At 41.7% G+C, this 27432-nt stretch overlaps 1 protein-coding gene across 2 annotated transcripts in view; it reads right to left on the minus strand.

Moving 5' to 3' along the window:
- Positions 1-3971: 3971 nt before the first annotated feature.
- LOC139762897 (purine nucleoside phosphorylase-like) overlaps positions 3972-27432 on the minus strand; it is a 48329-nt gene continuing 24868 nt past the window's right edge. The window contains exons 2-8 of one of the 2 annotated variants that reach the window (XM_071688132.1): positions 21378-21458; positions 17434-17528; positions 16780-16958; positions 15973-16104; positions 11224-11478; positions 7475-7579; positions 3972-4149 (exon numbers count right to left, since the gene is read on the minus strand). In XM_071688132.1, the coding sequence (XP_071544233.1) occupies positions 4060-4149; positions 7475-7579; positions 11224-11478; positions 15973-16104; positions 16780-16958; positions 17434-17528; positions 21378-21458 (937 nt within the window). In that variant the 3' untranslated portion in view covers positions 3972-4059. The remainder of the gene's footprint in view (positions 4150-7474; positions 7580-11223; positions 11479-15972; positions 16105-16779; positions 16959-17433; positions 17529-21377; positions 21459-27432) is intronic. The other variant, XM_071688133.1, reaches the window with a different exon arrangement.

The raw sequence follows: 27432 nt of genomic DNA on the forward strand, positions 1-27432 counted from the left end.
TATTCTATCTTCAAAGTATATAAGCTTTGATATTCTATCTTCAAAGTATATAAGCTTTGATATTCTATCTTCAAAGTATATAAGCTTTGATATTCTATCTTCAAAGTATATAAGCTTTGATATTCTATCTTCAAAGTATATAAGCTTTGATATTCTATCTTCAAAGTATATAAGTTTTGATTTTATTCTAAGCTTATTCATTCAAAGTATATAAGCTTTGATATTCTATCTTCAAAGTATATAAGTTTGATATTCTATTTCAAAGTATAAAGCTTTGATATTCTATCTTCAAAGTATATAAGCTTTGATATTCTATCTTCAAAGTATATAAGCTTTGATATTCTATCTTCAAAGTATATAAGTTTTGATATTCTATCTTCAAAGTATATAAGCTTTGATATTCTATCTTCAAAGTATATAAGCTTTGATATTCTATCTTCAAAGTATATAAGCTTTGATATTCTATCTTCAAAGTATATAAGTTTTGATATTCTATCTTCAAAGTATATAAGCTTTGATATTCTATCTTCAAAGTATATAAGTTTTGATATTCTATCTTCAAAGTATATAAGCTTTGATATTCTATCTTCAAAGTATATAAGCTTTGATATTCTATCTTCAAAGTATATAAGCTTTGATATTCTATCTTCAAAGTATATAAGCTTTGATATTCTATCTTCAAAGTATATAAGCTTTGATATTCTATCTTCAAAGTATATAAGCTTTGATATTCTATCTTCAAAGTATATAAGTTTGATATTCTATCTTCAAAGTATATAAGTTTTATATTCTATCTTCAAAGTATATAAGTTTGATATTCTATCTTCAAAGTATATAAGCTTTGATATTCTATCTTCAAAGTATATAAGTTTTGATATTCTATCTTCAAAGTATATAAGCTTTGATATTCTATCTTCAAAGTATATAAGCTTTGATATTCTATCTTCAAAGTATATAAGCTTTGATATTCTATCTTCAAAGTATATAAGCTTTGATATTCTATCTTCAAAGTATATAAGTTTTGGTTTAAAATGCAAAAATCTTCAACATTTTCAAAATATAACCATTTTTTTTTTTTTTAATAATTAAAAAATTATGTCTTAGATGTAAAGATAAATAAAGCATTGATTATATTGCCATGTTTATCTCAATAAACATTTGTATCAGTGAGGGCAAGATTTACATGAATATAAGAAAATAAAGAAATTGCTTATTTATTTAACAATTTTTTTTGTCCATTTCCTTTAAGTAAAAAAAAAAAACATTATAACAATTATTCAATAGTATAATTACCTTTGTCTTTATAATAGTAGTAGTAAATATAGTTACATTATACAGTACAAAAATATATATATATATATATATATATATATATATATATATATATATATATATATATATATATATATATATATATATATATATATATATTGGAAAGGATCACAATTTTGCACGTGATCAAGTATATTCCTATGAGTCCACGGGGGAAAATGAAACACGAAAAGTTCCCAAGTGCACTTTCGTGCAATAATCACACCATCAGGGGAGACACAAGAGAGAAATGTGATTATTACACGAGAGTGCACTTGGGAACTTTTCGTGTTTCATTTTCCCCCGTGGACTCATAGGAATATATATATATATATATATATATATATATATATATATATATATATATATATATATATATATATATAATATATATATATATATATATATAGGCTCTTACTTTAATGTGTTCATGTAACAAACCAGTTCAATAATTACATCTCTTATGATAATTCATTACAAGGCACAACAGTTAAATGGGCCACGGACGACCACCTTAACAAGCTAATTAGCAGTAATTACACCATGGTTTATCCAGGCAAATCATAAGGTGGGTAGGGGGGCGGGCCTGAGGAAGAGTTTATGACACAGTGTGATACAGTTATCCAAACTATAAAAACCTCATTATCACCTAATAACCAAGGCACCTCAAACTCCAATTATCAACTGGGAGTGTTCATTTATCAATCAACTTACAGTCCATAACCAATAAATAAATTTATTACCAGGGAAAACATACAGTTTTTAGCTTATATTAGGAATAGTAGATAGATTGGACAAGCAGGAGACCCAGGATTGGAAGGGGGGGGGAAGTTAATCTATATAAATTATCTATATTAATTACTTTCATTCTCCATTATCTTCCACATCCTATAACTCAATTAAGTTCATTAAAAATAATTATGTCATTACCTCCATTGTGACAGATATGTATATATATATATATATATATATATATATATATATATATATATATATATATATATATATATATATATATATATATATATATTATATATATATTCCTATGAGTCCACGGGGAAAAATGAAACACGAAAAGTTCCCAAGTGCATTTTCGTGTCATAATCACATCATCAATCACATGTTTACTCAAATGGCGTCGTAGCTTCGTCTCTTCGATGTATATCAAGTGACTGTTATATTTCTCTCTTGTGTCTCCCCTGATGATGATGTGATTATGACACGAAAGTGCACTTGGCAACTTTTCGTGTTTCATTTTTCCCCCGTGGACTCATAGGAATATCATGATGATCTAAATCGAAAAATTTGATCAATATTCATATATATATATATATATATATATATATATATATATATATATATATATATATTATATATATATATATATATATATATAATATTATAATGGGTAATTCCATCTAAAATACTGGTCCCTGTTGGAATGTCCCGATCACCAAATTGGTCATCTTAACTACATGTTAACTACTGGGAAGTGGATGAGGAAGACAAATCCTTCTGTACACAAACATGTACAAAAGTACATTCTTATATCTTGTATGTACAGGTGTGTGTGTGTGTGTGTGTGTGTGTGCATCATGATCCAACAGCTTGGTGTGTACACACACTACTCTTGTACACCAGTGTACACACTACTCTTGCACACTGGTGTACACACACTACTCTTGTACACCAGTGTACACACACTACTCTTGTACACTGGTGTACACACTACTCTTGCACACTGGTGTACACACACTACTCTTGTACACCGGTGTACACACACTACTCTTGCACACCGGTGTACACACACTACTCTTGCACACCGGTGTACACACACTACTCTTGCACACTGGTGTACACACACTACTCTTGTACACCAGTGTACACATACTACTCTTGTACACCAGTGTACACACACTACTCTTGTACACCAGTGTACACACACTACTCTTGTACACCAGTGTACACACACTACTCTTGTACACCAGTGTACACACACTACTCTTGTACACCAGTGTACACACACTACTCTTGTACACCAGTGTACACACACTACTCTTGTACACCAGTGTACACACACTACTCTTGTACACCAGTGTACACACACTACTCTTGTCACACGTGTACACACACTACTCTTGACACCATGTGTACACACACTACTCTTGTACACCAGTGTACACACACTACTCTTGTACACCAGTGTACACACACTACTCTTGTACACGTGTACACACACTACTCTTGTACACCAGTGTACACACACTACTCTTGTACACCAGTGTACACACACTACTCTTGTACACCAGTGTACACACACTACTCTTGTACACCAGTGTACACACACTACTCTTGTACACCAGTGTACACACACTACTCTTGTACACCAGTGTACACACACTACTCTTGTACACCGGTGTACACACACTACTCTTGTACACCAGTGTACACACACTACTCTTGTACACCAGTGTACACACACTACTCTTGTACACCAGTGTACACACACTACTCTTGTACACCAGTGTACACACACTACTCTTGTACACCAGTGTACACACACTACTCTTGTACACCAGTGTACACACACTACTCTTGTACACCAGTGTACACACACTACTCTTGTACACCAGTGTACACACACTACTCTTGTACACCAGTGTACACACACTACTCTTGTACAGTGTACACACACTACTCTTGTACACCAGTGTACACACACTACTCTTGTACACTGGTGTACACACACTACTCTTGTACACCAGTGTACATAGACATGATGATTCTCTGCGCTAGTTCTTGTAGATCCTTCTTGCGTTTGTTGGCAACTTCAATGACCTGCGAACAAGAAAGGTAAACAATAACAAACAAGGGGTCGATCAGGTAGATGATGTGATTATGACACGAAAGTGCACTTGTGTCTTCCCTGATGATGATGTGATTATGACACGAAAGTGCACTTGTGTCTCCCTGATGTGATGTGATTATGACACGAAAGTGCACTTGTGTCTCCCCTGATGATGATGTGATTATGACACGAAAGTGCACTTGTGTCTCCCTGATGATGATGTGATTATGACACGAAAGTGCACTTGTGTCTCCCCTGATGATGATGTGATTATGACACGAAAGTGCACTTGTGTCTCCCTGATGATGATGTGATTATGACACGAAAGTGCACTTGTGTCTCCCTGATGATGATGTGATTATGACACGAAAGTGCACTTGTGTCTCCCCTGATGATGATGTGATTATGACACGAAAGTGCACTTGTGTCTCCCCTGATGATGATGTGATTATGACACGAAAGTGCACTTGTCTCCTGATGATGTGTGATTTGACACGAAAGTGCACTTGTGCTCCCTGATGATGATGTGATTATTACACGAAAGTGCACTTGTGTTCTCCCTGATGATGATGTGATTATGACACGAAAGTGCACTGTGTGTCTCCCCTGATGATGATGTGATTATGACACGAAAGTGCACTTGTGTCTCCCCTGATGATGATGTGATTATGACACGAAAATGCACTTGTGTCTCCCCTGATGATGATGTGATTATGACACGAAAGTGCACTTGTGTCTCCCCTGATGATGATGTGATTATGACACGAAAGTGCACTTGTGTCTCCCCTGATGATGATGTGATTATGACACGAAAGTGCACTTGGATTCTCCCCTGATGATGATGTGTTATGCACGTGAAGTGCATGTGTGTACTCCTGATGTTGGAGTGTGAGTTATGGAGTGAAAGTTGATTGGTGAGTTACGGATTGGATTGGGTGGTGATTATGCGAAGTGCATTGTGGGAGTGATTGGGATTTTAATGGATGGTGACTTGGGCTGATGGGGTGAGTTAGGAGTGGATTGGGTGGTGAGTTGAGTGAGTGATTTGACAGAAGTGATTGGTTGATGGATGGTGAGTTACGGGATTGGATTGGGTGGTGAGTTAGGGATTGGATTGGGTGGTGAGTTAGGGATTGGATTGGATGGGGAGTTAGGGATTGGATTGGATGGTGAGTTAGGGAGTGGATTGGGTGGTGAGTTAGGGATTGGATTGGATGGTGAGTTAGGGAGTGGATTGGGTGGTGAGTTAGGGATTGGATTGGATGGTGAGTTAGGGAGTGCATTGTGGGAGTTGATTTAGGGATTTTCATTGGATGGTGAGTTAGGGCGTGGACTGGGGGTTGAGTTAGGGACTGGATTGGGTAGTGAGTTAGGGAGTGGATTGGATGGTGAGTTAGGGCGTGGAATGGAGGATGGTGAGTTAGGGATTGGATTGGATGGTGAGTTAGGGCGTGGAATGGAGGATGGTGAGTTAGGGAGTGGATTGGTGGGGTGAGTTAGGGAGTGGATTGAGTGGTGAGTTAAGAGGTGGAATGGGTGGTGAGTTAGGGAGTGGATTGGGTGGTGAGTTGGGGAGTGGACTGGGGGATGAGTTAGGGAGTGGATTGGGTGGGGATGAGTTAGGGAGTAGATTGGGTGGATGATGAGTTAGGGAGTGGACTGGGGGCTGAGTTAGGGAGTGGATTGGGTGGGGATGAGTTAAGGAATGGATTGGGTGGATGATGAGTTAGGGAGAGGACTGGGGGATGAGTTAGGGAGTGGATTGGGTGGGGATGAGTTAGGGAGTAGATTGGGTGGATGATGAGTTGGGGAGTGGACTGGGGGATGAGTTAGGGAGTGGATTGGGTGAGGATGAGTTAGGGAATGGATTGGGTGGATGATGAGTTAGGGAGAGGACTGGGGGATGAGTTAGGGAGTGGATTGGGTGGGGATGAGTTAGGGAGTAGATTGGGTGGATGATGAGTTAGGGAGTGGACTGGGGGATGAGTTAGGGAGTGGATTGGGTGGGGATGAGTTAGGGGTAGATTGGGTGGATGATGAGTTGGGGAGTGGACTGGGATGAGTTAGGGAGTGAATTGGGTGGGATGAGTTAGGGAATGGATTGGGTGGATGATGAGTTAGGGAGAGGACTGGGGGATGAGTTAGGGAGTGGATTGGGTGGATGATGAGTTAGGGAATGGATTGGGTGGATGATGAGTTAGGGAGAGGACTGGGGGAGTTAGGGAGTGGATTGGTGGGGATGAGTTAGGGAGTAGATTGGGTGGATGATGAGTTGGGGAGTGGACTGGGGATGAGTTAGGGAGTGGATTGGGTGAGGATGAGTTAGGGAATGGATTGGGTGGATGATGAGTTAGGGAGAGGACTGGGGGATGAGTTAGGGAGTGGATTGGGTGGGGATGAGTTAGGGAGTAGATTGGGTGGATGATGAGTTGGGAAGAGGATGGGGGATGAGTTAGGAGTGGATTGGGTGGTGATGATTAGGGAGATGGGATTTAGGGTGGATGATGAGTTAGGGAGAGGATGGGTGGATGAGTTAGGGAGTGGATGGGGTGGTGAGTTAGGGAGTGGATTGGGTGGTGAGTTAGGGAGTAGATTGGGTGGATGATGAGTTAGGGAGAGGACTGGGGGATGAGTTAGGGAGTGGATTGGGTGGATGATGAGTTAGGGAATGGATTGGGTGGATGATGAGTTAAGGAGAGGACTGGGGGATGAGTTAGGGAGTGGATTGGGTGGATGATGAGTTAGGGAGAGGATGGGGGATGAGTTAGGGAGGTGGATTGGGGATGAGTTGGATGGATTGGATGAGTTAGGGAGAGGATGGGGTGATGAGTTAGGGAGTAGATTGGGTGGATGATGAGTTAGGGAGAGGACTGGGGGATGAGTTAGGGAGTGGATTGGGTGGATGATGAGTTAGGGAGAGGACTGGGGGATGAGTTAGGGAGTGGATTGGGTGGGGATGAGTTAGGGAATGGATTGGGTGGATGATGAGTTAGGGAGAGGACTGGGGGATGAGTTAGGGAGTGGATTGGGTGGTGAGTTAGGGAGTGGATTGGGTGGGGATGAGTTAGGGAGGATGGGATGGTTAGGGTGGATTGGTGGATGAGTTAGGGAGATGGATGGGTGGATGATGTTAGGGAGTGGATTGGGCGATGAGTTAGGGAGTGGATTGGGTGGTGAGTTAGGGTGTAAATTAGATGGTGAGTTAGGAGTGGATTGGACGATGAGTTAGGGACTGGATTGGACGATGAGTTAGGGACTGGATTGGACGATGAGTTAGGGAGTGGATTGGGTGAGTTAGGATTGGTATAGACTCACCTCCTCATGATTGGCCTCGGCATCGGTGTCGTACTGCGTGACACACTCATTGGTAATGAGGGAGAAGGCGAACACCTTCATTCCACAATGACGAGCCACAATTACCTGAAAATGAGCAGTGATAGTGAGTGCAAATGAGCAGTGATAGTGAGTGAAAATGAGTAATGACTGTGAGTGAAAATGAGGAATGGTAGAGAGTGAGAATGAGGAATGATAGTGAGTGAAAATGAGCAATGATAGTGAGTGAAAATGAGCAGTGATAGTGAGTGAAAATGAGCAGTGATAGTGAGTGAAAATGAGCAGTGATAGTGAGTGAAAATGAGCAGTGATAGTGAGTGAAAATGAGCAATGATAGTGAGTGAAAATGAGCAATGATAGTGAGTGAAAATGAGCAATGATAGTGAGTGAAAATGAGCAATGATAGTGAGTGAAAATGAGCAATGATAGTGAGTGAAAATGAGCAATGATAGGGAGTGAAAATGAGCAATGATAGTGAGTGAAAATGAGCAATGATAGTGAGTGAAAATGAATAATGATAGTGAGTGAAAATGAATAATGATAGTGAAAATGAGTTATGATAGTGAGTGAAAATGAGTAACCAAAACACACTTAAATACTTCCAAATATCAAAATCAGTAAGTCACTTAAATACTTCCAAATATCAAAATAAGTAAGTCACTTAAATACTTCCAAATATCAAAATAAGTAAGTCACTTAAATACTTCCAAATATCAAAATAGTAAGTCACTTAAATACTTCCAAATATCAAAATAAGTAAGTCACTTAAATCATGAAAAGTGTATCTAAAGTTTACGACAAAAGCATTCGCTACACTTAAACACTTATCACTACAGTGGACTTTCACTGTAGGGGAAGGGTCAATGGGACAGATGTACACTTATAAAACGATTATGTACACTTCTAAAACGATTATGTACACTTCTAAAACGATTATAAGTTGACACGTAAACTTTACATAAGTACAAATTAAAATGACTTGTTTACTGTAGTGGTACAATGCTACCACTGGTACAGTGCTCATGTCTTACTGTAGTGGCACACACACACCCACCTACACACCACTGGCACAGTGCTCATGTCTTACTGTAGTGGTCACACACACACCCACCTACACACCACTGGCACAGTGCTCATGTCTTACTGTAGTGGTACACCCACCCACACACACCTACACACCACTGGCACAGTGCTCATGTCTTACTGTAGTGGTACACACACACCCACCTACACACCACTGGCACAGTGCTCATGTCTTACTGTAGTGGCACACACACACCACCTACCCACCTACACACCACTGGCACAGTGCTCATGTCTTACTGTAGTGGTACACACACACCCACCTACACACCACTGGCACAGTGCTCATGTCTTACTGTAGTGGTACACACCACCCCACCTACACACCACTGGCACAGTGCTCATGTCTTACTGTAGTGGTAACAACCACACGCACATCACACCACCTACACACCACTGGCACAGTGCTCATGTCTTACTGTAGTGGTACACCACCCACACACACCTACACACCACTGGCACAGTGCTCATGTCTTACTGTAGTGGTACACACACACCCACCTACACACCACTGGCACAGTGCTCATGTCTTACTTAGTGTACACACATCACACCCACCTACCACCCTGGCACAGTGCTCATGTCTTACTGTAGTGGTACACACACACCTAACCCACCACTGGCACAGTGCTCATGTCTTACTGTAGTGTAACCACCTAACCCCACCACTGGCACAGTGCTCATGTCTTACTGTAGTGGTACACACCACCCTACCACCTACACACACTGGCACAGTGCTCATGTCTTACTGTAGTGGTACACAACACCACCTACACCTACACACCACTGGCACAGTGCTCATGTCTTACTGTAGTGGTACACACACCCACACCCACCTACACACCACTAGCACAGTGCTCATGTCTTACTGTAGTGGTACACACACACCCACCTACCCACCACTGGCACAGTGCTCATGCCATACACTGCAGTAACCCACCTAACCCACCTCTGGCACAGTGCTCATGCCATACACTGCAGTAACCCACCTAACCCACCTCTGGCACAGTGCTCATGCCATACACTGTAGTAACCCACCTAACCCACCTCTGGCACAGTGCTCATGCCATACACTGTAGTAACCCACCTAACCCACCTCTGGCACAGTGCTCATGCCATACACTGTAGTAACCCACCTAACCCACCTCTGGCACAGTGCTCATGCCATACACTGTAGTAACCCACCTACACACACTGGCACAGTGCTCATGCCATACACTGCAGTAACCCCCCTAACCCCACTGGCACAGTGCTCATGCCATACACTGCAGTAACCCACCTAACCCACCTCTGGCACAGTGCTCATGCCATACACTGCAGTAACCCACCTAACCCACCCTGGCACAGTGCTCATGCCATACACTGTAGTAACCCACCTACCACCACTGGCACAGTGCTCATGCCATTACACTGTAGTAACCCACCTAACCACCCTGGCACAGTGCTCATGCCATACACTGAGTAACCCACTAACCACCTTGGCACAGTGCTCATGCCATACACTGTAGTAACCCACCTAACCCACCCTGGCACAGTGCTCATGCCATACACTGAGTAACCCACCTAACCCACCCTGGCACAGTGCTCATGCCATACACTGCAGTAACCCACCTAACCCACCTCTGGCACAGTGCTCATGCCATACACTGCAGTAACCCACCTAACCCACCACTGGCACAGTGCTCATGCCATACACTGTAGTAACCCACCTACCACCACTGGCACAGTGCTCATGCCATACACTGTAGTAACCCACCTAACCCACCTCTGGCACAGTGCTCATGCCATACACTGTAGTAACCCACCTAACCCACCTCTGGCACAGTGCTCATGCCATACACTGTAGTAACCCACCTAACCCACCTCTGGCACAGTGCTCATGCCATACACTGTAGTAACCCACCTACACACCACTGGCACAGTGCTCATGCCATACACTGCAGTAACCCACCTAACCCACCTCTGGCACAGTGCTCATGCCATACACTGCAGTAACCCACCTAACCCACCTCTGGCACAGTGCTCATGCCATACACTGTAGTAACCCACCTAACCCACCTCTGGCACAGTGCTCATGCCATACACTGTAGTAACCCACCTACACACCACTGGCACAGTGCTCATGCCATACACTGCAGTAACCCACCTAACCCACCACTGGCACAGTGCTCATGCCATACACTGCAGTAACCCACCTAACCCACCTCTGGCACAGTGCTCATGCCATACACTGTAGTAACCCACCTAACCCACCTCTGGCACAGTGCTCATGCCATACACTGTAGTAACCCACCTAACCCACCTCTGGCACAGTGCTCATGCCATACACTGTAGTAACCCACCTACACACCACTGGCACAGTGCTCATGCCATACACTGCAGTAACCCACCTAACCCACCACTGGCACAGTGCTCATGCCATACACTGCAGTAACCCACCTAACCCACCACTGGCACAGTGCTCATGCCATACACTGCAGTAACCCACCTAACCCACCACTGGCACAGTGCTCATGCCATACACTGCAGTAACCCACCTAACCCACCTCTGGCACAGTGCTCATGCCATACACTGTAGTAACCCACCTAACCCACCTCTGGCACAGTGCTCATGCCATACACTGTAGTAACCCACCTAACCCACCTACCTCTGGCACAGTGCTCATGCCCACAGCATCCACACCTAAGATGCGCAGGAGGTTTAGTTCGGCCACGGTCTCGTACGTGGGCCCCCCCAGCATGACATAGACCCCCTCGCGGACCACCTCGGTCAGGTTCATGTCGGCCACAATAGCCATAGCCAGGGTTCGAAGCCCTCTGTCGTAGGCGTTGTTCATGGCGGGGAAGCGCGGCCCAAAGCGCTCATCATTCTTGCCGCGCAACGGAGAGTCCCCAGCGAAACCCTGCAACAGTGACACGACGTCTTACATGAGGCTATGTGTGAGGCATAGAAATCTGGCTGTGAGGCATAGAAATCCATAGAAATCTGCTATGAGTCATAGAAACCCTGCAACAATGACACGACGTGTTCTATGAGGCTATGTGTGAGGCATAGAAATCTGGCTGTGAGGCATAGAAATCCATAGAAATCTGCTATGAGTCATAGAAACCCTGCAACAATGACACGACGTGTTCTATGAGGCTATGTGTGAGGCATAGAAATCTGGCTGTGAGGCATAGAAATGGTTGTGAGGCATAGAAATCTGCCTTTGAGGCATAGAAATCTGGCTATGAGTCATAGAAACCCTGCAACAATGACACGACGTGTTCTATGAGGCTATGTGTGAGGCATAGAAATCTGGCTGTGAGGCATAGAAATGGCTGTGAGGCATAGAAATCTGCCTTGAGGCATAGAAATCTGGCTATGAGTCATAGAAACCCTGCAACAATGACACGACGTGTTCTATGAGGCTATGTGTGAGGCATAGAAATCTGGCTGTGAGGCATAGAAATGGCTGTGAGGCATAGAAATCTGCCTTTGAGGCATAGAAATCTGGCTATGAGTCATAGAAACCCTGCAACAATGACACGATGTGTTCTATGAGGCTATGTGTGAGGCATAGAAATCTGGCTGTGAGGCATAGAAATGGCTGTGAGGCATAGAAATCTGCCTTTCAGGAATAGAAATCTGGCTATGAGTCATAGAAACCCTGCAACAGTGACACAAGGTGTATGAGGCTATGTGTGAGGCATAGAAATCTGGCTGTGAGGCATAGAAATCTGGCTATGAGGCATAGAAATCTGCTATGTGAGTCATAGAAATCTGCCTGTGAGTCATAGAAATCCATAGAAATCTGCTATGAGTCATAGAAATCTGCTATGATGCTATAAGGGTCATAGAAATCTGCCTCTGAGTCACAGAAATATGCTATGATTCATAGAAATCTGCCTGTGAGTCATAGAAATCCATAGAAATCTTCTATGAGTCATAGAAATCTGACTATGATGCTCTAAGGGTCATAGAAATCTGCCTATGAGTCATAGAAATCTGGTATGAGTCATAGAAATCTGCTATGTGAGTCATAGAAATGTACTATGAGGCTCATAGAAATCTGCCTGTGAGTCATAGAAATGTCCTATGAGTCATAGAAATCTGCCTATGAGTCATAGAAATCTGCTATGTGAGTCATAGAAATGTTATGAGTCATAGAAATCTGTCTGTGAGTCATAGAAATCTGCTATGAGTCATAGAAATCTGCCTATGAGTCATAGAAATGTGCTATGTGAGTCATAGAAATGTTATGAGTCATAGAAATGTGCTATGAGTCATAGAAATCTGCCTATGAGTCATAGAAATCTGCTATGTGAGTCATAGAAATGTTATGAGTCATAGAAATCTGTCTGTGAGTCATAGAAATGTGCTATGAGTCATAGAAATCTGCCTATGAGTCATAGAAATCTGCTATGTGAGTCATAGAAATATGTTATGAGTCATAGAAATCTGTCTGTGAGTCATAGAAATGTGCTATGAGTCATAGGAATCTGCTATGAGTCATAGAAATCTGCCTATGAGTCATAGAAATGTGCTATGAGTCATAGAAATCTGCCTATGAGTCATAGAAATGTGCTATGAGTCATAGAAATATGTTATGAGTCATAGAAATCTGCCTATGAGTCATAGAAATGTGCTATGAGTCATAGAAATCTGCCTATGAGTCATAGAAATGTGCTATGTGAGTCATAGAAATGTGCTATGAGTCATAGAAATGTGCTATGAGTCATAGAAATCTGCTATGTGAGTCATAGAAATATGTTATGAGTCATAGAAATCTGTCTGTGAGTCATAGAAATGTGCTATGAGTCATAGAAATCTGCCTGAGTCATAGAAATCTGCTATGTGAGTCATAGAAATATGTTATGAGTCATAGAAATCTGTCTGTGAGTCATAGAAATGTGCTATGAGTCATAGAAATCTGCTATGTGAGTCATAGAAATGTGCTATGTGAGTCATAGAAATGTTATGAGTCATAGAAATGTGCTATGAGTCATAGAAATCTGCCTATGAGTCATAGAAATCTGCTATATGAGTCATAGAAATATGTTATGAGTCATAGAAATCTGTCTGTGAGTCATAGAAATGTGCTATGTGAGTCATAGAAATGTTATGAGTCATAGAATTCTGTCTGTGAGTCATAGAAATGTGCTATGAGTCACAGAAATCTGCCTATGAGTCATAGAAATCTGCCTATGAGTCATAAAAATGTGCTATGAGTCATAGAAATCTGCCTATGAGTCATAGAAATGTGCTATGTGAGTCATAGAAATGTGCTATGAGTCATAGAAATGTGCTATGATTCATAGAAATCTGCTATGTGAGTCATAGAAATATGTTATGAGTCATAGAAATCTGTCTGTGAGTCATGGAAATGTGCTATGAGTCATAGAAATCTGCCTATGAGTCATAGAAATGTGCTATGAGTCATAGAAATGTGCTATGAGTCATAGAAATGTGCCTATGAGTCATAGAAATGTGCCTATGAGTCATAGAAATGTGCTATGAGTCATAGAAATGTGCTATGAGTCATAGAAATGTGCTATGAGTCATAGAAATCTGCCTATGAGTCATAGAAATATGTTATGAGTCATAGAAATCTGCCTATGAGTCATAGAAATCTGCCTATGAGTCATAGAAATGTGCTATGAGTCATAGAAATGTGCTATGAGTCATAGAAATCTGCCTATGAGTCATAGAAATCTGCTATGTGAGTCATAGAAATATGTTATGAGTCATAGAAATTGGGAGGTAAGTTTGAATGGAGAAAAACTGGAGGAAGTAAAGTGTTTTAGATATCTGGGAGTGGATCTGGCAGCGGATGGAACTATGGAAGCGGAAGTGGATCACAGGGTGGGGGAGGGGGCGAAAATTCTGGGGGCCTTGAAGAATGTGTAGAAGTCGAGAACATTATCTCGGAAAGCAAAAGTGGGTATGTTTGAAGGAATAGTAGTTCCAACAATGTTGTATGGTTGCGAGGCGTGGGCTATGGATAGAGTTGTGCGCAGGAGGATGGATGTGCTGGAAATGAGATGTTTGAGGACAATGTGTGGTGTGAGGTGGTTTGATCGAGTAAGTAACGTAAGGGTAAGAGAGATGTGTGGAAATAAAAAGAGCGTGGTTGAGAGAGCAGAAGAGGGTGTTTTGAAATGGTTTGGGCACATGGAGAGAATGAGTGAGGAAAGATTGACCAAGAGGATATATGTGTCGGAGGTGGAGGGAACGAGGAGAAGTGGGAGACCAAATTGGAGGTGGAAAGATGGAGTGAAAAAGATTTTGAGTGATCGGGGCCTGAACATGCAGGAGGGTGAAAGACGGGCAAGGAATAGAGTGAATTGGATAGATGTGGTATACCGGGGTTGACGTGCTGTCAGTGGATTGAATCAGGGCATGTGAAGCGTCTGGGGTAAACCATGGAAAGTTGTGGGGGGCCTGGATGTGGAAAGGGAGCTGTGGTTTCGGGCATTATTGCATGGCAGCTAGAGACTGAGTGTGAACGAATGGGGCCTTTGTTGTCTTTTCCTAACGCTACCTCTCACACATGAGGGGGGAGGGGGATGGTATTCCATGTGTGGCGAGGTGGCGATGGAAATGAACAAAAGGCAGACAGTGTGAATTGTGTGCATGGGTATATATGTATGTGTCTGTGTGTGTATATATATGTGTACATTGAGATGTATAGGTATGTATATTTGCGTGTGTGGACGTGTATGTATATACATGTGTATGGGGGTGGGATGGGCCATTTCTTTCGTCTGTTTCCTTGCGCTGCCTCGCAAACGCGGGAGACAGCGACAAGCAAAATAAATGAATAATATATATATATTATATATATATATATATATATATATATATATATATATATATATATATATATATATATATAATTATATATATATTTATATATATTATTCTTTGTCGCGTCTCCCGCGTTTGCGAGGTAGCGCAAGGAAACAGACGAAAGAAATGGCCCCCCCCCCCATACACATGTATATACATACGTCCACACACGCAAATATACATACCTACACAACTTTCCATGGTTTACCCCAGACGCTTCACATGCCTTGATTCAATCCACTGACAGCACGTCAACCCCGGTATACCACATCGCTCCAATTCACTCTATTCCTTGCCCTCCTTTCACCCTCCTGCATGTTCAGGCCCCGATCACACAAAATCTTTTTCACTCCATCTTTCCACCTCCAATTTGGTCTCCCTCTTTATATATATATATATATATATATATATATATATATATATATATATATATAAACACTGATTATTTTCAAGTTATCACCAGGTAGGTGGGGGAAAAAATTTTTGCATCTCCTCAGGGTACTTTGACAAAGTAACATGTAACAGTACTGAACTGCATGTCAACATGGCATAAAACAGTACTGACCTGCATGTTGATATGGTCCTTAATGATCATTATGTCACCGACTCTAAACTCTGGATTTAGACCTCCAGCTGCATTGGTTACAATCAACTGTTCAACTCCCATCAGCTTCATGACACGGACTGGCATGGCACACTAGTGGGGGAGGAGGGAATAAACACTCCATTAATGAAAGGACCCAATCACTGACAATGATAAACACTCCATCCATTGAAGCACAAATCAATGGATTTATCACTCCATCAATTAAAGCACAAATCATGAACAGTATTTAGCACTCCATCAATTAAAGCACAAATCATTAACAAATTGATTTACACTCCATTAATTAAAGCACAAACCATTAACAAATTGATTTACACTCCATCAATTAAAGCACAAACCATTAACAAAATGATTATCACTCCATCAATTAAAGCACATACCATTAACAAATTGATTTACACTCCATCAATTAAAGCACATACCATTAACAAACATGATTAACACCAATTAAAGCAACTCATTATTAACAATCACTCCCTGACTCCATCAATTAAATATAATATAATAACATAATCATTCTTTCTCCCACCTTCCCATTTCCCTGCTAATGATTATAGCACAACTCTGAAGTTGTATGAAGAGAAAAAGGGCTCTGGGAGAGAGAGAGAGAGAGAGAGAGAGAGAGAGAGAGAGAGAGAGAGAGAGAGAGAGAGAGAGAGAGAGAGAGAGAGAGAGAGAGAGAGGACAGAATAGAATCTCAAAAGTTATGAATAACAACTAGTGTATGGATGTTTGTATGTATAGCCCACCGTCGCCCTACCACACCTTCCAGAGTGGATAGCCTTCGTAAGCGTGAAATCGTCCTTGCATGCAGATGACAGGGACCCCAGACAGAAGTCCAATGACCATCCTGCCAGCATGCCCTACAACAGTCGACACGGGGAAGTTTGGAATGCTCTCGTAAGGGAAGACATCTCGGTTCTCCAGCTGGTCCGCCAAACCTCCTGTGGGGTCATAAAAGGAGACAAATTAAAGGAGTTAATTGGTTGTGTATGTGGAGTGTTCACTTGATGCAACTGACATAGTACAATACGCATCATTGCCCAATCGCTCTATGATCCATGTGGGTGGGAAGGGGGCGGGGGTGCAAAGTATGCACACCGCATACTCATATTCCATTTTATAACCTGTGGGCATGAGAATAGGGTGTAAGATGTCCAGATCTATAATTCAGTCCATTGGCAGCACGTCGCGCCCTGTATACCACATCCTTCCAATTCACTCTATCCCTTCTACGCCTTTCACCATCCTGCATGTTTAGACCACGACTGCACAAAGAAACAGTTTTCCCCCACACTCTCCTTCCATCTCCAACTGAGTCCCCTTCCACTTTTGACACATTTATCCTCTTGGTCAAACCTCTCCTCACTCATCCTCTCCATATATATATACACATATGCAAAGCACAATTTCCCTTACCCAGACCAGATCCACAGATGACTCCAATCTTGGGCCTGTGGTGTGTGCGGGAGAGTAAGTAATCTGCACTTTCGTATATTACCTCGTAAGTGTATCTGCAAAATATTTAAAAAGAGAGAAAAAAAAAGGAGTCACTATTAGCTAATTTAGGATAGTAGTAACACACTTATACAGAACGCATGCTGCCCACCAACCGTTAGGATTCGAACCCTTACATTTTGTGCGAATGCTGGGTACGTGCCATGGCCTAATGGTAGCGTACCCAGCTCACACACAAAATGGAAGTGGTTCGATTCCTTACTCTTGGAGGGATCTATGTGATTATATATATATATATATATATATATATATATATATATATATATATATATATATAATATCCTACGGCCCCTTCTTAAGGGGATCCTGCAGCCCATTGCTGCGCTACAATCAGTAGCAGGGACAAGTGGACTCCCCTTAAGGTAGATGGCTTTCCACTTCAACAAAGAGTAACATCTTCAAACTTAATACATAGAGTAAGGGAAGTCTATCCTATCACACTCTTGCCCCCACATACATGATGAAGTAGACGAGTGAATAACATTAAAATAGACAAAGTGAAGGATGTATTCCCCATGCTATCTGCTCACACAGACAGCTCTATTGGCCACAAGAGGGGGGATTCGAACCGCTACCATCTGCTTTTAACTATTTCACAAGACACAGTACATAATAACTCAATATCATACCTAAATTATTTGCTACATGTTGGCAAGTGGTACACACAGCACCAAAAAAATAAATAAACTGACCTGTGTAATTTTAAAAGTGAAATATCATGACATAAGGACGAACCAATCTGAAAGCATACCGACCTCTTATGGTTAACGAGTGATCATTATGAAACCTATCGTTCACTTGGGGGTGTCAAGATTCTTTTTTGGTGTGTGTGTGTGTGTTGTGTGTATATCAGGGATGGATTAGACATGGTGGATAAATTGTAGTGTTTTCTGAGGAATGACCAGTGATTGAGATGCAAAAAAAAAAAAAAAAAAAAAAAATAAGAGGACAAAAAAGAAAGACATTTATTTTTTTTTTCTTAAAAAGGGGGTTAGAATAACAACCCCTTTTCAAATGATTGTAGATTTTTAGCACAAGAAAAATGATTCGTGATTGGCAAAAGGATTGGTGTGTAGACAAAGAAAAAAGAGAGAAAAAGAAAATGTAATGTGGATGATTGTGTGGCCTGCACTATGACTGAAGATACTTAATTTGCTCAGGGGGGGGGGGGGGGGTGTCAGGGAGTCTCTGTCTCCTAACCAGTGTAATAACATCAAATCAAAAGCAATTCCATGACTATAAAAAGAAAAAAGAGAGATGTTCTTTTAAAATGTTGAGCCTGACGGCTGGGTGGGAGATATGACTGTACACTCTGGCGTCTCTAATCCGGCAAGATTGAAGAGACACTTTGGCGTCTCTAATCCGACAAGATTGGAGACACTCTGGTGTCTTTAATCCGGCAAGATTGGAGACATTCTGGTGTCTTTAATCCGGCAAGATTGGAGACACTCTGGCGTCTCTAATCCGGCAAGATTGGAGATAAACAGTTGCTAGAGGGGAGGGCCAAAGAGTACCCTGAATAAATCATAAAGTGTGGAGTTTTATTCACCTCAGTATATAAGGAACAATTCCAAAGTGGTGGGGTGGATGTGATAGCGGTGAGAGGATGGTGCTGTGTGCCGGATATATGGTGGGGTGGATGGGATAACGGTGATAGGATGGTGCTGTGTGCCGGATATGTGACTGAATGAGGCAGAGGGGATGTGGACTAGCCGTCTGCTGTCGTCCCATGAGCCTGTGTGGGTCGCACCGAGAGAGAGAGAGAGAGAGAGAGAGAGAGAGAGAGAGAGATAGAGCGAGAGAGAGAGAGAGAATGACATGGTTGAGATACAAGTCCTGTGGAAGGGGGCATGGAAATGAGGGACCTGTTTCGAGAGTGATGGAAATTGGAGGGTAGGGGAAGAGAGTCACTTGGTGTTTGCACATGACACAGCTCTGGTGATATATTCCAAAATGAAAAAAATCATAAAAAAAATCACAGAAGTTGATCACCTGCTTTGGGACAGTGTGCGTTTGGCAAAGCTGAGAGGTACAAATATGGAACAAAAGTAAAGTGCAACAGTGGAATAAGGAAGTTAAGTTGAGAGAAGAGTTTACTGACAGCACGTCGCCCCCTGTATACCACATCGCTCTAATTCATTCTATCCCAAGCACATCTTTATATATAAATATCACACTTATATCTATCTATCTATCTATTATCTATTATTATATATATATATATATATATATATATATATATATATATATATATATATATATATATAATATATATATATATATATATATATATCATTCCTGGTGTAGATGATGTAAAGAAAACATGTGAGTGAATACCTGTAGCCAGCAGAATCGGTAAGGTGTGTAGTGATGAGATCAACCACAGGATGAATATCAAAGTCTCATGTAACAGGTTAGGTTTTAGAAGTGATATAGGACAATGAAGTGCATATTGCAAATGTGTCAACTTAGTAGAGGAGATCAAAGAGGATTAGATTCCACACCCATCTGGTACATAGTAATGACACCAATTGTATAAACATGGCAAGAGAGGTGGTACTCAATGCCACTGGAATTTCCAATTGGCTGTGAGGATTCTGGTCCGTGTGAAAATTCCAATCTGGGTTATTACACTTCCTTTTTTTTACTTTCAAAACCAATGTCTATACAATATCATGGCCTCACACATATTGGACTAGGTGTTCTATATATGAACAAGGTCGACAGCGCATTTCAATGATGCATAATCGCAGTCTAAGACAAACAAATATATATATAGATGAATAAGAAAAATGAATGAGCTGTCTGGAAATGCTGGGTTAGCCTACCTTCATCAGCATGTCAAGGAGGTTTACTTGAAACATATGGATGAGATCAATATTCTATAGGGGTCGCTGTCAACAAATCAAAACACTATGTAGGGACACAAGGTCATACGTGAAAGGAAGTGATGAACACAGTGGTAGATGGGGGTCGTGAGGGAGAGAGGGATATATGGTCATTAAAACATCAGTGTAACTTTGACATATGGTGGCCAAGCAAGGCGGGAGAAAGTGAGAAAAGACATTATAATTGGGTCATACATTGGACTATATGACACACTGGGTCATACATTGGACTATATGACACACTGGGTCATACATTGGACTATATGACACACTGGGTCATACATTGGACTATATGACACACTGGGTCATACATTGGACTATATGACACATGGGTCATACATTGGACTATATGACACACTGGGTCATACATTGGACTATATGACACATTGGGTCATACATTGGACTATATGACACATGGGTCATACATTGGACTATAAGACACACTGGGTCATACATTGGACTATATGACACACTAGGTCATACATTGGACTATATGACACACTGGGTCATACATTGGACTATATGACACACTGGGTCAGACATTGGACTATATGACACACTGGGTCATACATTGGACTATATGACACACTGGGTCATACATTGGACTATATGACACACTGGGTCATACATTGGACTATATGACACACTGGGTCATACATTGGACTATATGACACACTGGGTCATACATTGGACTACATGACACACTGGGTCATACATTGGACTACATAAGCACACTGGGGTCATAACATGGACTACATAGCAAATACATTAGTGATCAGTACACACAAAAAAATACATATACACATCAACATAAATAACAAGGGTACAAAAAACAAGGTGGGGCGGGGGGCGAAAGAGGGAGAAAGAGTGAGAGGTAAGTCGTACAATGAGACACACAATGGAGACATCATGAACCTCAAGTGGCCAATATACACAAGGGCCATGGCCGCCACTTACGGCGTCTCTTCCCCAGCCACAGTCTGTTCGAGGCACATGCTACCTCCACCTGACGCCAGGGCCCGAAGTCTGCCACGCACGCTGCAAAGTTTTAGTAAGGATGTTAGTGACGTTCGCCGTCATCTGGGTGGGAAGGGGGCGGTGTCCAATGTCTATACACTCTCTCATCAGGATGGGAAGGGGGTATACACTCTCATCAGGTTGGGAAGGGGGCGGGGTTCAATGTCTATATTCTCTCATCAGGATGGGAAGGGGGCGGTGTCCAATGCCTATACGCTTTCTCATCAGGATGGGAAGGGGGCGGTGTCCAATGTCTATACACTCTCTCATCAGGATGGGAAGAGGGTGGTGTCCAATGTCTATATTCTCTCATCAGGATGGGAAGGGGGCGGTGTCCAATGTCTATACACTCTCTCATCAAGATTGGAAGGGAGCGGTGTCTAATGTCTATACACTCTCTCATCAGGATGGGAAGGGGGCGGTGTTCAATGTCTATACACTCTCTCATCAGGATGGGAAGGGGGCGGTGTCCAATGTCTATACACTCTCTCATCAGGATGGGAAGGGGGCGGTCAATGTCTACACTCTATGGGTGGAAGGGCGGTGTCAATCTGTACACTCTCTCATCAGGATGGGAAGGGGGGTGTCAATGTCTAACACTCTCTCATCAGGATGGGAAGGGGGTGGTGTCCAATGTCTACACTCTCTCATCAGGATGGGAAGGGGGCGGTGTTCAATGTCTATACACTCTCTCATCAGGATGGGAAGGGGCGGTGTTCAATGTCTATACACTCTCTCATCAGGATGGGAAGGGGGCGGTGTCCAATGTCTACACTCTCTCATCAGGATGGGAAGGGGGTGGTGTCCAATGTCTACACTCTCTCATCAGGATGGGAAGGGGGTGGTGTCCAATGTCTTACACTCTCTCATCAGGATGGGAAGGGGCGGTGTTCAATGTCTGTACACTCTCTCATCAGGATGGGAAGGGGCGGTGTTCAATGTCTATACACTCTCTCATCAGGATGGGAAGGGGGCGGTGTCCAATGTCTATACACTCTTATCATCAGGATGGGAAGGGGGCGGTGTCAATGTCTATACTCTCTCATCAGGATGGGAAGGGGGCGGTGTCCAATGTCTACATTCCCTCATCAGGATGGGAAGTCGCGGTGTCCAATGTCTATATACTCTCTCATCAGGATGGGAAGGGGCGTGTCCAATGTCTATATACCTCTCATCAGGATGGGAAGGGGGCGGGTCAATGTCTATATACTCTCTCATCAGGATGGGAAGGGGGCGGTGTCCAATGTCTATACACTCTTATCATCAGGATGGGAAGGGGGCACAGTCCACTTTCTACACTCTTTTACAGGTACAGGGTAGTTAAAGGATGAGGGCAAAGGTACAATATAAGGGTAATTACAGTGATGGGGTAATTACAGTGATGGAGGTAATTACAGTGAGGAGGGGGGTAATTACAGTGTAGGGGGGGGGGGATTCCATTCTGTAATACGAGGCAAATACAGCCAATATTTCATGAAGCTTGAGGGAGCTTAGCTGGCTTCAGTGTCCAAGGGGGCAGCTTAGCTGAAGCTGGAATCACTGTTGGAAGGGCAATTTTAGCTTAAGCTTGAGTCCCCTGTCCAGTTTAGCTGAAGCTGGAATCACTGTTGGAAGGGCAATTTTAGCTTAAGCTTGAGGCCCCTGTCCAGTTTAGCTGAAGCTGGAATCACGGCCCAAGGGTGAGTTTAGCTCAAGCTAGAATCACTGAAGCTATAAAAGGGCAGTGAAAGGGCAGTGGAGCTAAAGTCACTGCTGGTCTCACACGTAAAGTTGGGGCTGTAATCACTGCAGAAGGGAAGCTTAGCTTTGATTCAAGTGAGGGTCAGCTTCACTGCTTTTAGATAAGGGGGGGGGGTCACTGTCATCACTGTGGGACAGCTAAGCTTGATGGAGTGGCTCAGTGACTGGCAATAGAGCAGTTTAGCTGTAATCACTGTAGACAAGTTAGTTAGCTGTAATCACTGTAGACGGGCGAAAAGTTTAGCTGTAATCACTGTAGACAAGTTAGTTAGCTGCAATCACTGTAGACAAGTTAGTTAGCTGTAATCACTGTAGACAAGTTAGAGTTAGCTGTAATCACTGTAGACAAGTTAGAGTTAGCTGTAATCACTGTAGACGGGCGAAAAGTTTAGCTGTAATCACTGTAACAAGTTAGTTAGCTGCAATCACTGTAGACAAGTTAAGTTAGCTGTAATCACTGTAGAAAAGTTAGTTAGCTGTAATCACTGTAACGAGCTGTACAGCTAAGCTGATAGGATGCTCATGTAGAAAGAGTTAGCTGTAATCACTGTAGACAAGTTAGTTAGCTGTAATCACTGTAGACAAGTTAGTTAGCTGTAATCACTGTAGACGGGCGAAAAGTTTAGCTGTAATCACTGTAGACAAGTTAGTTAGCTGTAATCACTGTAGACAAGTTAGAGTTAGCTGTAATCACTGTAGACAAGTTAGAGTTAGCTGTAATCACTGTAGACAAGTTAGAGTTAGCTGTAATCACTGTAGACAAGTTAGAGTTAGCTGTAATCACTGTAGACAAGTTAAGTTAGCTGTAATCACTGTAGACAAGTTAGTTAGCTGTAATCACTGTGACAAGTTAGTTAGCTGTAATCACTGTAGACAAGTTAGTTAGCTGTAATCACTGTAGACAAGTTAGTAGCTGTAATCACTGTAGGACAAGTTAGTTAGCTGTAATCACTGTAGACAAGTAAGTTAGCTGTAATCACTGTAGACAAGTTAGAGTTAGCTGTAATCACTGTAGACAAGTTAAAGTTAGCTGTAATCACTGTAGACAAGTTAGTTAGCTGTAATCACTGTAGACGAGCGAAAAGTTTAGCTGTAATCACTGTAGACAAGTTAGTTAGCTGTAATCACTGTAGACAAGTTAGTTAGCTGTAATCACTGTGGACAAGTTAGTTAGCTGTAATCACTGTGACAAGTTAGTTAGCTGTAATCACTGTAGACAAGTTAAAGTTAGCTGTAATCACTGTAGACAAGTTAAAGTTAGCTGTAATCACTGTAGACAAGTTAGTTAGCTGTAATCACTGTAGACAAGTTAGTTAGCTGTAATCACTGTAGACAGGCGAAAAGTTAGCTGTAATCACTGTAGACAAGTTAGTTAGCTGTAATCACTGTGGACAAGTTAGTTAGCTGTAATCACTGTAGACAAGTTAGAGTTAGCTGTAATCACTGTAGACAAGTTAGAGTTAGCTGTAATCACTGTAGACAAGTTAAAGTTAGCTGTAATCACTGTAGACAAGTTAGTTAGCTGTAATCACTGTAGACAAGCTAAAGTTAGCTGTAATCACTGTAGACAAGTTAGTTAGCTGTAATCACTGTGGACAAGTTAGTTAGCTGTAATCACTGTAGACAAGTTAGAGTTAGCTGTAATCACTGTAGACAAGTTAGAGTTAGCTGTAATCACTGTAGACAAGTTAGTTAGCTGTAATCACTGTAGACAAGTTTAAAGAGGTATTAGCTGTAATCACTGTAGACAAGTTAGTTAGCTGTAATCACTGTAGACAAGTTAGTTAGCTGTAATCACTGTAGACAAGTTAAAGTTAGCTGTAATCACTGTAGACAAGTTAAAGTTAGCTGTAATCACTGTAGACAAGTTAGTTAGCTGTAATCACTGTAGACAGTCGAAAAGTTAGCTGTAATCACTGTAGACAAGTTAGTTAGCTGAAATCAACTGTAGACAAGCTAAAGTTAGCTGTAATCACTGTAGACAAATTAGTTAGCTGTAATCACTGTAGACAAATTAGTTAGCTGTAATCACTGTAGACAAGGGAAAGTTAGCTGTAATCACTGTTGACAAGTTAGTTAGCTGTAATCACTGTAGACAAGCTAAAGTTAGCTGTAATCACTGTAGACAAGGGAAAGTTAGCTGTAATCACTGTAGACAAGCTAAAGTTTAGCTGTAATCATTGTAGACAAGGGAAAGTTAGCTGTAATCACTGTAGACAAAGCTGTAATCATAACTGAACAGACTTACTGTAATCACTGAAGACAAGAGAAAGTTTAGCTGTAATCACTGTAAACAAAGCTGTAATCACTATTGAACAGGCTCACTGTAATCACCAATAGACTCAGTGGGCGAGGAATAATTATATTCAAGAATGGAATTGAGACGGGAGAAGTGAAAAAAGTTTCTCCTGAGGCATTCACAACGGAAAGAACGACTCCATTCTAATACACGCCTCACCTTCATGCTTGCTCCATTCTAATACACGCCTCACCTTCATGCTTGCTCCATTCTAATACACGCCTCACCTTCATGCTTGCTCCATTCTAATACACGCCTCACCTTCATGCTTGCTCCTCTAATACACGCCTCACCTTCATGCTCACTCCTAATACACGTCTCACCTTGTTATTCATCCGTTCTCCAAAGACGCAATCATAACAAACCTACAAACCTCACACACACAAAACAGACCAAACCCAGGAGATGATCAACTGTTTTAACACCTGCAGACATACACCACTCTCACACAACAGTACAATAACATTTCCAAATTACCATCACACTTCAGCAAATAACCTAAACTTTCCACCTTCCTTCTTCCACCAAACAAACATGACAGTGGCAATATATATACACATACTACTTAAACACTTAAATAACCCATCCTCCTAAGCCACTATATGAATACTAACCCATATGATTTACGTCCATCTGAAACTACACTCCCCAGGCAAATACGGTTATACATCCATCTGAAACTACATCCCAGGTAAATACGAGTTATACATCCATCTGAAACTACACTCCCAAGGTAAATAAGAGTTATACATCCATCTGAAACTACACTCCCTAGGTAAATAAGAGTTATACATCCATCTGAAACTACACTCCACAGGTAAATACGAGTTATACATCCATCTGAAACTACACTCCCCAGGTAAATACGAGTTATACATCCATCTGAAACTACACTCCTAGTAATACGGTTATACATCCATCTGAACTACACTCCCGGTAAATAATTTACTTACTGAACTACCTCCAGGAATAATTATACATCATCTGAAACTAAACCTAGTAAATACTTATACATCCATCTGAAACTACACTCCCAGTAAATACGATATACATCATCTGAAACTACACTCCCCAGGTAAATACGATATACATCCTCTGAAACTACACTCCTAGTAAATACGGTTATACATCCATCTGAAACTACACTCCCCAGGTAAATACGAGTTATACATCCATCTGAAACTACACTCCTAGTAAATACGAGTTATACATCCATCTGAAACTACACTCCCTAGGTAAATACGAGTTATACATCCATCTGAAACTACACTCCCCAGGTAAATACGAGTTATACATCCATCTGAAACTACACTCCTAGGTAAATACGGTTATACATCCATCTGAAACTACACTCCTTAGCTAAATACGAGTTATACATCCATCTGAAACACACTCCAGTAAATACGAGTATACATCACTGAACTAATCCCAGTAAATCGGTTATACATCCATCTGAAACTACACTCCTTAGGTAAATAAACCTATACTTTCCGGGCTGTGTTACCAACCTCATGGCACTTAATGTACTCACCTTGAGGATCAAGAAAGTAAAATTGGACAGATGGCGTGGACCGTGTGGGGTTAAATAGTTGTAACCAAACATACGACGCCCCAGTTGACGTAACCAATTCTTAATTGTTTTGTAAGGTTAGAGTAGGCTTCTGAAAGGGTGGTAGAGGGGGAGGAGAGACTTTGGTCTTTGATGTCAACAGACCTATTTCCCAACTCGAAACCCCTTCCACGTTATCTGTGCGATAAGGTGAGGTAATGATAATAAGAATGGAACCCACTTTGATGATGATAATAACCTGCTATCGAACGAAGATGTTGGCCTACTCTATTCCATGTATAATCTGTGTACGACGTGTCTGTTGTTATTTTCCAATTTAGAGATTTGTAATAGAAGAAAACGGGGGGATGGAATGATGTAAGGTAGAGGGTTGGACCCATTTTTTT

This window comes from Panulirus ornatus, chromosome 45, assembly GCF_036320965.1.
Source record: "Panulirus ornatus isolate Po-2019 chromosome 45, ASM3632096v1, whole genome shotgun sequence".
Taxonomy (NCBI): Eukaryota; Metazoa; Arthropoda; class Malacostraca; order Decapoda; family Palinuridae; genus Panulirus; species Panulirus ornatus.